A 10786-nucleotide genomic window follows, 5' to 3' on the forward strand; every position below is an offset into this window, starting at 1 on the left:
AAATGTAAAAAAAGAAAAGAGGAGAAAAAATGATTAGGGCATAGACTGTACAGATGTGCTTTACACAATTGATGTATGTATATGTATGAACTGTGATAAGAATTGTATGAGCCCCTAATAAATTGTTAAAATTAAAAAAAAAATAATCAGGGGGTCCCCGAGTGGTGAAAATGGTTAACATCCTCAGCTGCCAACTGGAAGGTTAGCAGGTCGAGGCCAGAAAGAAAGGCCTGGTGATCCATTTCAGAAAAAAAATCAGCCATTGATGTATGTATGGATTGTGATAAGAATTGTACGAGCCCCCAATAAAATGAGTTTTAAAAAAATCTGCCATTGAAAACTATGGAGCCGAGTTCTGTGCTGGCACAGGGTCACCAGGAGTTGGTGGTGTGAACTTGATGGGATATTCAATTTTCATCATTCTCATCCTCCGTTCCAAACAGCCTGGGTACCAGAACCCTAAATCAATACCAGACTCAACATGGCACAAACAGCAGAAAAGAAAAAATCCATCCCGACCTCACACCAGACACTGACTACTACCCTAATTGTGTCCAGGAGTCTCCAAACTTCCACCAGCACCCACGGACTCCCCATTGTTGGACAAAGTTGCTCAAGTACAGATGAGTTTCTCTAGAACAATATGAATAAAAGTTTTCCACTAAAAAATAATAAAAAGTTTTAAAGACCAGGTTTGCTGTTTGGATAGAGTGCTGGATTCCCTGAGACCATAGCCCTTAGTCACCCTTTAGGTCTGGAAATGAACTCAGGGCCTCATTTTCAGTTACACAGTCGATGATGGGTCTATAAGGTGAACAGCAACACCAGGGAGGTACACACACCTTACATTAAGCAACCAGTTGAAACCCAAAGGGCAGCATTTACCCAAGGACAAAGCTGGGAAGCTTTAGGAAAGGAGGGTTGGAGGAAGAGAAATGGGAAACACTGGGAGGAAGTGGGTAGAGAAATGAAATATTATCTTACTGAATTACTTTTAAGTTTTTTTGTGACTGGAAGTTTGCCAAGAAACTTTTGGTTTTCCATTCCACAATTCATCTGCACCTTAAAATTACTATTAAATATTTGTATTGAGGGCTCTTACATCTCTTACCACAATCCATACATGCATCCAGTGTGTCAAGCACATTTGCACATATGTTGCCATCATCATTTTCAAAGCATTCTCTTTCCATTTGAGCCTGCTATCAGTTCCCCATTTCTTCCCCCTCCCTCCCTGGTTCTCATGAACTCTTGTTAAGTTATAGATTATTTTCATATCTTACATCACCCTCGGTTACCCCTCACCCACTTTTCTGTTGTTCGTTCCCCTGGGAGGGGGTTATATGTCGGTCCTTGTGACTTTCCCGTTTCTCTCCCCACCCTCCCCCAATCCTCCTGGTATCTCCACTCTTATTGTTGACCCTGAGGGGTTTATACTGGATTCCCTGTGTTGTGGGCTCTTATCTGTAGCAGTGTGCATGTTCTGGTCTAATCTGAGTTGTAAGGTAGAATTGAGGTCATGATAGTGGGGGTAAGGAAGCACCAAAGAATTAGAGGAAAGTTGTGTTTCATTAGTGATATACTGCACGCTGACTGGCTCATCTCTTCCCTGTGACCCCTCTGTGAGATGTCCAATTGTCTACAGATGGGCCTTGGGTCCTCAACTCCATGCCCCCACCCCATTCACATTGGGTATGATTTTGTTCTGTGTCTTAGATGCCTGATCCCATCGACACCTCATGATCACACAGGCTGGTGTGCTTCTTCCATGTGGGCTTTGTTGCTTCTGAGCTAGATGACCGCTTGTTTACCTTCAACCCTTTAAGACCCCAGATGCTCTATCTTTTGAACCGGGCACCATCAGCATTATTCGCCACATTTGCTTATGCACCTGCTTTGTCTTCAGCAATTGTTGCACTGTTTTGTGACATGGAATGCAGTCTCCACAATGTCATGGTTCGCTGTCCACATCCTCCATGGGTTTACCACTTCCATTTCTCCTTTCCTATCCCTTCTGACACTCTTGAGCATTTTTCCTAGGTTAATGCTGCCCTCTTGATTTCGTAGCATTGATTGTCCGATTGCAGTAAGGAATGGACACCTGGCTGCTGTTACTGTCTTCTCTTCACTTTAGAGTTGGTAGCTGATAAGAGTCTGCTTTGTTAACAGTGGGGTTCATGTTCTTGCTGGACTCCCTGATTTGGCCTGAAAGAATTAGGGTCTAAGTTTCTATCTAAGAAAGAGAACATGGGGTGCTCCAAAATCCGGCTGTGTAAATGCTGTTTCCCACGCACCCATGACATGGATAAATCACACAGGGCCGTTCAATCTTCTAAAAGGGCGTTTTCTGCACATTCCGAGGCCCAGTTCCTCCCTCTTTGTTCCGCCTTCTCCTTTGCTCAGAATCAGCAGTAAGGTGAAGAACGGCGTGGCATTTCTGAGAAAGAAGTCGCGGGCGGATTTCCCGGATCTTCAGGGGTCTGGGGAACTGAAAACACGGAAGAACCCGGTCTGGATGTGTTAGAATGGCTTCCGTTTGTGTGGCTGGGAGATGCACACACACACAAGGTCTGGATTGTGATCCAGAAGGGGAGAAGAGCTTCGATGCTCATTTCGCGGAGCGGGAATAGGATTTGGCACTCCAGTCATCCCAGCCACATTCCAGAAGACAGATCTCACCCCCATCCCCAAAGGCAGCACCTCGGGCTGGAGCAGGATAACACTGTTTTCCTAAACTGGAGCGAACAAGGGGCGAACACATCCGTCACAGTCTTGCCCCGCCCACCAGGGACGGTGAGCACCAATTAGAGGCGCGCAAGGCGGGTCCTCGGCCAGAGGGTAGAGGCTGCTGTTGCCCTAGCAACAAACCAGGGCTCCGGCAGGCGAAGGCTGTCTCCGAGGGCCGGGCCGCTCCCGCCTGTCGCTGCCAGGACGGCGCTGAGCGAGGCGGAAGGCGGGCCCAGGAAGCCGGCGTCCGCGCAGAGGAGGACAGGTCAGGCTCCAGAGCGAAGGTCCCCGCCGTCAGCCGGCATCCGCCGCGGCGGGTCTGGGTTTTAGCCGTGAGGCGCGCGCGGAGGGCGGAAGGACGCATGCGTTACCGAAGGCGCTACGTAGTGCGCATGCGCCGCACGCAGCAGGGGCGGGGCTGACTGCGGGGCGGGGCTTGTGGGCGGAGCCTTAGAGCCCCGGAGTGGGACTTCCTGGGCTGAGCCCCAGGTGGAGGAGAGGATGCAGGGGCTGGCGGAAGGCGAGTTATAAACGTTAGCTGCCCTACTGGGGTCGTGGTTATGAGCTCTCCCTGCTTCCGGCGTTTGAATCCGGTTGGCAATCTCGAGACGGCCGTTTACTCGCTGAGCCACACGGAGACTATCTGTCAGATAGAGAAAATAAATACCTCATCAGGCTCTGATGGTACTTTTCTATTTCCAGGGCCATGGCGGAAGTGCACGTGATTGGGCAAATCTTGGGGGCCACCGGGTTCTCGGAAAATAGCCTCTTCTGCAAGTGGGGTGTCCACACAGGTATTCCCGGCCTGGACTGCTCCCTAGTGCCCAGAGATGCCGGGCCCGCTTCTTGACCACCACCCCACCCCCGTGACCCCACTCCTAACCCTCCCCTTCCACCACCCTCCGGACTCAGCCCAGACCACACCCCTGCCCACAGAGGTTCCAATCGGGCTCCCTGCAGAGTCTGTCAGTCCCTCAGATTCTCCCCAGGGAACATAGCTTCTTAGGACAGGAGACCTTTGGCTAGATGACTCCATTGACAATCCCCACTTCCACCCCTCAAAGCTGTAGGCAGAGACAACACTCCTATTTAAATTTCACTTCCTCAGGGGTGTCCTGGGGCTCAGGGCCTATCTTTGTAGTAGTTCTTTGGTTAACAGCATCTGTTTGAGTCCTTACTGTCATCCTGGAAGTTTCCCCAAGGAGCCTTGGCAGAGTGGTTACTCACTGGGTTGCCAACCGCAAGGTCAGCGATTTGAAGCCAGGAACTGATCTGAAGGAGAAACACGAGGCTTTCTGCTCCCATAAAAGGTTAGAGTCTTGAAAGCCCACATGGCCGATAGGGCCCCTATGACTCAGAATCAACTGAAGGACCGTGAGTTTGTTTGTTTGCTTTTGAGTTGAAGTTTTCCAGAGGAGAGCCTTTTCTCTGCTTTTCACAATTCTCTGAGCAGGAAGGAACTGGCAGCCAGCCAAGCCCATCCCCCCAGGCATAGAGGGGAATCCCAGAAGTCCCCAAGGGTCACAGCTTCCAGTCAGAGGCAGTGTGGTTCGGCTCCCAACGCCACAGAGGTGCAAGGTTCTGGGGTGTCTGTGTTCTCTGTTGCTGCTATAACAAAAATACCCACAAGAGGGTTGCTCTCACAAAGAAGAGATTTTATTTTCTCAAAATTCAGGCGACTAGAAGTCTGAACTCAGGGGACAGTTGTAGGGGAGCCAAACTTTCTGTCTCTGTCGGCTCTGGAGGAAGGTCCTTGTCCCGTCAGCCTCTGCTCATTCTTCAGAGATCTCCTTGTGGCTTGTTATTGATCATGACCCACCTGTCCACTGCGGGTTGGCTTGTTTCATCTGGTTAAATGGCCTTCCCTGGGCCTGCCTCCTGAGCCCGACACAGACAATTTCTTCCCATGGGGCTGTACCTGTGGCAGTGTGGTGGTGTCAATCCTACTGGCTGAGGGTCTTCCTCTTTTTTTTTTTTTTTGGCTGCCCCCCTATTTTAACGAGCATGCTCATCCTTTCCAGGGACTGCTCTCCTGATACCATGTCCAAAGTACATGAGACGAAATCTCGCCTTCCTCGATGCTTTTTATTTTATTCCCCGCCTCCTCGCCCTACCTTCTTCAATTCTAAGCTTTCTGACTGTAGTTCTCTCGGCAGTCCACGGGACTTTCCGTCTTCTTGGCCAGCACCCTATTCAAATGCATCGATTCTTCTTCAGCCTTCCTTATTCAATATCAAACTTTCGCTTTCATGTGAAATGACCGGAAATCACATACATGCTGGGGTGGGAGACATATCATCTGTGACATGGAGATAAGGAGTCCCCCCAGGACCTCCCTCCCAGGTGGCTCAGAACATAATCCAGCAGTCAGAAATGAACACAGTGACTTCAGTGAGTGGCCAGTGCCAGAGACGTAGGAAACAGGATGGGTGGTGTGCAGAGGCCTGAGTTTCAGATGGTCTTGTCGGGGGTGAGAGCGGGAATTAATTGAAGAGGGAAGGGTGGAAAGGAGCCGGCCATGGGGAGATGCAGGAACAGAGCTTTCTGGGCTGAGGGAAGGGCAGGTAGATGGCTCTGAGGTGTGATGGAACTCTGCCCGTGAGCGTGGAGAGACTGGACCAGTAGGCTGGAGGGCAGGTGAGGCAGGGGCAGAGTATGGGAGGTGAGGGCAGTGAACAGGCACTGGCCAGGCCATGGATCACAGAGAGTCCATGAACCGTGGGGTGGGCATGAAGGGTCTTAAAAATCCCTCTGCCATGGCGTAGATGCCGACTCACGAGATCCCGGTGACCGGAGGACAACGGCCCCACCGGGTTGTCGAGAGTATCAACCTTTATGGAAGCAGACCACCTCCTTGTTCTCCTGAGGAGCAGCTGGTGGGTTCGAACTTCTGACCTTGCTGCTGGCAGCCCGACTCGTAACCAGGACACCATCAGGCCTGGAAGCCAGATGAAAGTCATTGCCTGCTATGATGAGCAGTGCATCGGACACGTAGGAAGTTCTCAGTGCATTTTCCACGCCCTTTCCAGCACCCCGATGGCGGGTACTCGGGGCCTCCTCTTAGCCCTTGGTCTAGGCTTCTCAATAGGGGTGGGAGTAGTCATCAGGTGACCCCGAGCACACTGCACCAGGCACTGTTCAGGGCGCCTTGTCTGGCACGGCGCATCGGTCTTCTCAAGAACCAAGGAGGAACAAGTTCATGTCACACCCGTGTCACGGATGGGAAGACAGAGGCAGAGAAGGGTAACTGGCCACAGGTCACGGGCAGGAAGAGGTAGTGACGGGATTGGAACCCAGGCATTTGATGTCAGACTTTGTGCTTTGTAACCCCTGCCCTCAAATGCTAGGGAGAGGCCAGGATCCTACAGCCTGCGCGGTATCACTTCTCCCTGCCCCCCTTAGTGTCCCCGGCTTTTCCCACAGGGGCGGCGTGGAAGCTCCTGTCCGGCTTACGGGAAGGCCAAACGCAGGTGGACACCCCCCAAGTGGGGGACATGGCCTATTGGTCCCACCCAATCGATCTGCACTTTGCTACCAAAGGCCTCCAAGGTGAGTTTGAGGAGTGGACGTGCCCCCACCCCCAGGCTGAGAGGAGGGAGACATGGTAGGGGAAGGGAGGGGGATCAGGGTCGGGTAATTAGACTGGAGCTGCTGGGATGAAAACCCCTTTGGGGGTTTCTTTTCCCAGCCCAGCCAGAGATGATGAGCAGAGGTACCCCCAGGCAGGGGATCCCAAAGCTGAGGGCCTGGGATAGAGGTGGAGGGGAATAAGAGGGGAGGGACTGGGAGGTTTTGGGTGAAGAGGCCCAAGGAGAGTGGGCCCATATGGAGGAATCTGGGTGTTTATGACCCAGAGCCCAGACGGACCGAAGGTGAGGTGGGGAGGCCTCTGAATGCAGCGTTCTTTTGTGGGTGGGGCGCTCGGCTGGAGAGCCAGGCTCTTTGGGGAGGTTCGGGCAATGGCAGGCTGTCAGAAAGCACTCTAGGCTGGAAATGCCAGTTCCTGGGGAGGCACAGGTAGCAGGCCTGGCCAATAAAACCCCAACCCAACGCCACGGAGTGGATTCAGATGCCTCGCACCCCTTAGGGCAGAGTAGAACTGCCCTGGTGGATTTCCGAGCCTTTTACATCTCGACAGAAGTAGACAGCCTCATCTTCCTCCCATGGGGCTGCTCATGGGTTTGAACTGCTGACCTTAAGGTTAACAGTACAACCCCCTACACTGCCAGGGGTTCTTGCCCAGGAACAGCCTCGTGACAACGTGTCGGTTTGTGGTCCGGTGCTGGCTTGTGCGTTGCTGTGCTGCTGGCCATGATGCCACGAGCGGTTCACATACCAGCAGCGTCCCCCAGAGGGGACAGGTTACAGCAGAGCTTCCGGCCAAAGAGGCGTCTAGGAAGGAGTGGCTGCCCACGTCGGAAGGATTAGCCCCTGAAGACTAGCTCAGGAATAGCTGCCAAGCATCCAAGTCAGAGGAAGCATCCAGAAGTGGAATGTTTACTCACAGAGCATTTCCTGAGCGTCCGGCCAGCGTTAGCTGTTGCCAGGATGATGCCGAGGACTGCGCCCCAGTCCCGTCCTCGCGGGGCTCACCATCCCATGAATGAGACGTTCACAGCTCGTGGGGGCGGGATGGTGGTCCTGGGGGTTGCGGGAGCCCAGGAGAGGTGCCTGGCCCTGTGAGGGAGATCCAGGAGGGCTTCCTGGGGGAGGCGACATTGGCATGAAGGGGACATTAGCAACAATGAGGCCAAAGGCTGGAAGAGTCCCTAGGTGCAGAGAGCTGAAGAAGGCTCAAAGGAAGAGGGATCCAGGGGCATTGAAAGGACTGAGGGAGCGTGGGAGGGCGGTGGGGCCGGGTCATGCAGGGCTTCGAGTGCCAGGCTGGGGAGGCCCTGGGGAGCCTGAGCAGGTGATGGACAAGTTGGATTTCACGTCGAGTGATTCCTAGAGATGGCTGATCTTCTGACTGCCAAGTAGGTGCTGAGTTGGGAGAATGAGACCCACAGCTCTGCCCTCCAATGTTGAGGTCCCCTCTTTCCTCCTCTGGTCTCAGCCCGGCATATGGCTCCTCCAGGAAGCCCTAGCACAGGTCAACTTCGCCTCTCACCTGCATGGTTACAGGGCCTCCCCCCAGCTCTATCCCAAAGGAGACAGACTTAAGATCCTGCCTCTTGACCATAACGAAGACGACTCATCCCCAGATGGGAGTAGAACCACCGTTGTAGAGGCTGGGGTTGACAACATGCATTTTAGGACATGCTGGGGAACCTACAATCCACTCTATACCTCATGGGTGACAGGGCCCTGCACACCCTGCCTTTTACCTCGTCACCACCTGTCTTCCTTGGCTCACTGCTCCAGCCACCCTGGCCCCACCAGGCACACCCCCTCCAAGCCTCTGCACGGGCTGTCCGCTCAGCTGGGCATGGTCTTCCTCCAAATGTCCACACCTTTGGCCTGCTCCCTTCCTCTGCTCACATGCCCCCTCCTCAGTGGGCCACCTCTTAATTAAAATGCCCCACCCCGCCTAATTCTCCAGAGACTTTTGTCTCCATTGGTGGCATCCTGTCATTTGCGGAGTTACCAGGCTCCTTGCCAAGGATGTCTGTCAGCTTTTCAAGGGCAGGATTCCCGTCTGCCTCGCTCAAGGGGCAGAAAGAAGGGGCTCAGCATGGAGGGTGGACCTCCAGGGTACCCACCCACTGCCAGGCTGAAGAGCACTGGGTGGCCCCCAGGAGAGGGAGGAGAAGGAGGCTCCCAGGTGATGGGTGTAAAGGGGATTGCAAAATAAAAGAAAAAAGATACTCACCCCACCCCGAGGACAGAGGAGGGCTTGGGGAGGGAGGGGGCCTCCAGGACAAGGTCCAAGGTGCTAATCTGGGGCCTGGGGAAGCTGAGATAGGGACGTAGCAGAGCCCACGACGAGGGACAGCACGGACCGGATCTGAAAGGTCTTAATTGTTGGGGTCGCAGCTGGGAGCCATGGGAGAGTTTTGAGCAGAAGAAGAACATGGATTTTTTTTGGGGGGGGTCCCTTTGGTACCTGTGTGGTGAGGGATGGGGAACTAAGAAAGTGAAAAACCAAGCAGGCTGGTGGCACAGTGGGCTAAGCACTAGACTGTAAACCACAAGGTCAGCAGTTTGAATCCACCAGCCACTAGGTGGGAGAAAGATGAGGCTTTCTACTCCTGTAAAGAATTACAGTCCCATCCCTTTATAGAAGGGTCTCGAGGAGGTGACGAGCCAGTCAGGGTGCAGTGTACCACTGATGAAACATACAACTTTCCTCTAGTTCTTTAATGCTCCCCCACCCACTATCATGACTCCAATTCAACCTTACACACTTGGCTAGACCAGAGCATATACCTAGGTACAGGTAAGAGCTGCAAACGGAATTCAGGACAGATAAACCCCTCAAGAACAATAATGAGTAACCATACCAGGAGGGGAAGGTGGAGGGAGAAATGGGGAATCGATCACAATGATCTACCAATAACCCCCTCCCAGGGGGGTGGACAACAAAAAAGTGGGTGAAGGGAGACATCAGTCAGTGTCAGACATGAAAAAATATAAAATTTTCAAGGGTTCATGAGGGGAGGGAGGGGGGAAAATGAGAAGCTAATACCAAAGACTCAAGTAGAAAGAATATGTTTTGAGAATGATGATGGCTTGACACGATGGATGTATGGCTTGTGATCAAAGCTGTACGAGCCCCCAACGAAATGATTAAAAAAGGAACAAAGGAGTTGCCGCCCCAGAAACCCACAAGCGAGGTTCTCCTCTGTCCGGTAGGGTCACTGTGAGAGGAATCCACCGATCATGATCGCGGGGAGTGTGCTCTGTTTTTGTGTTTTGAGGCTGAGGCAGAACCTGGAGTGGTGCAGGGGAGCCTGCTAGGTATCGAGGTTGTAGGGTTCAGGTGCAGGCTGGGCCCTGCTCACCTCTCCATTCTTTGCTCCCTCCTGTCCTGCAGGCTGGCCCCGGCTGCACTTCCAGGTGTGGTCCCAGGACAGCTTCGGCCGCTGCCAGCTTGCTGGTTATGGCTTTTGCCATGTACCCAGCAGCCCGGGCACCCACCAACTGGACTGCCCCACGTGGCGACCCCTGGGCAGCTGGCGGGAGCAGCTGGCTCGGGCCTTCGTGGGTGGAGGGCCACAGCTGCTGCACGGGGACACCATCTACAGCGGGGCTGACCGCTACCGCCTGCACACAACTGCCGGTGGCACTGTCCACCTCCAGCTGGGCCTCCTGCTACGCCACTTTGACCGCTATGGCGTCGAGTGCTAAGGGGCCCTCCTGTCAGTGTCTGGCGCCCCCCCCCCCAGCCTGGATACCTGGTGAGGACCAGGATGGTGCAGTGGTCAGGAGCATGGGGCCTGGAGTTCAGCCACGGCATGTGTGGCTAGTCTCCAGAGGGACTTCAAAGCCTGGGGTTGCACCCGTCGGCCTCAGCTTTTCTCTCTGTAAAATGGGGGCTGTGGGGGGCGGCATGGGGCCAACATGGGGAATGTCAATAAAGGTGCTTTCAAGGGCCCCTGTCTCCTCCACTCTATCTGACCTGTGCCCTCACTTGTCCCAGTGTCTGGCAGCCCCGCTTCCCCTCGACACCCACTCCACCCTGCAGGCCCCTACTCTGAGCACTTCTCTGGATACCTGCCACTGACCCTTTCTCCCACACCCCTGGCTATACCCCGTCCCCCCTCCTTCTGGGCACCTGCCTTGGATGCCCACCTATCTTCTGACCAGCTCCCTTCTGGATACCATGACCCTGACCTGCTCTTGTAACCCCCCTCTGATCCCCCTCTCCCACACTCCTATCCTCTGACCCCCCACACCCCCACCTCCTAGACAACCTACCTTTGACCTCTCCCACACCCATGTCTATCTCCTGACCCCCTTTGTCCTTCTGGACACCTGCCTTGGATGCCTACCCCCAAACTCCCACCTAGACACCCCCTCTTTGACCTCTCCCATGCCTGTGTCTATCCTGACACCCCCCTCCTGTGGACACCCGCTCACCGTGGCCCTACCCCTTAGCTGACTCACGCGCGCGTCC

At 53.9% G+C, this 10786-nt stretch overlaps 1 protein-coding gene across 1 annotated transcript; it reads left to right on the forward strand.

Annotated features, from left to right (window-relative positions):
* The first annotated feature begins 2821 nt into the window (after nt 1-2821).
* On the forward strand, nt 2822-10257 carry B9D2 (B9 domain containing 2). The gene is made up of 4 exons (XM_075537099.1): nt 2822-2992; nt 3430-3521; nt 6151-6276; nt 9704-10257. Exons 2-4 carry the CDS (start codon nt 3434-3436, stop codon nt 10015-10017), a joined length of 528 nt encoding a protein of 175 aa, XP_075393214.1. The 5' UTR covers nt 2822-2992; nt 3430-3433; the 3' UTR covers nt 10018-10257.
* Nucleotides 10258-10786: the final 529 nt, after the last annotated feature.

Source organism: Tenrec ecaudatus, chromosome 18 (assembly GCF_050624435.1).
Source record: "Tenrec ecaudatus isolate mTenEca1 chromosome 18, mTenEca1.hap1, whole genome shotgun sequence".
NCBI classification, from domain to species: domain Eukaryota; kingdom Metazoa; phylum Chordata; class Mammalia; order Afrosoricida; family Tenrecidae; genus Tenrec; species Tenrec ecaudatus.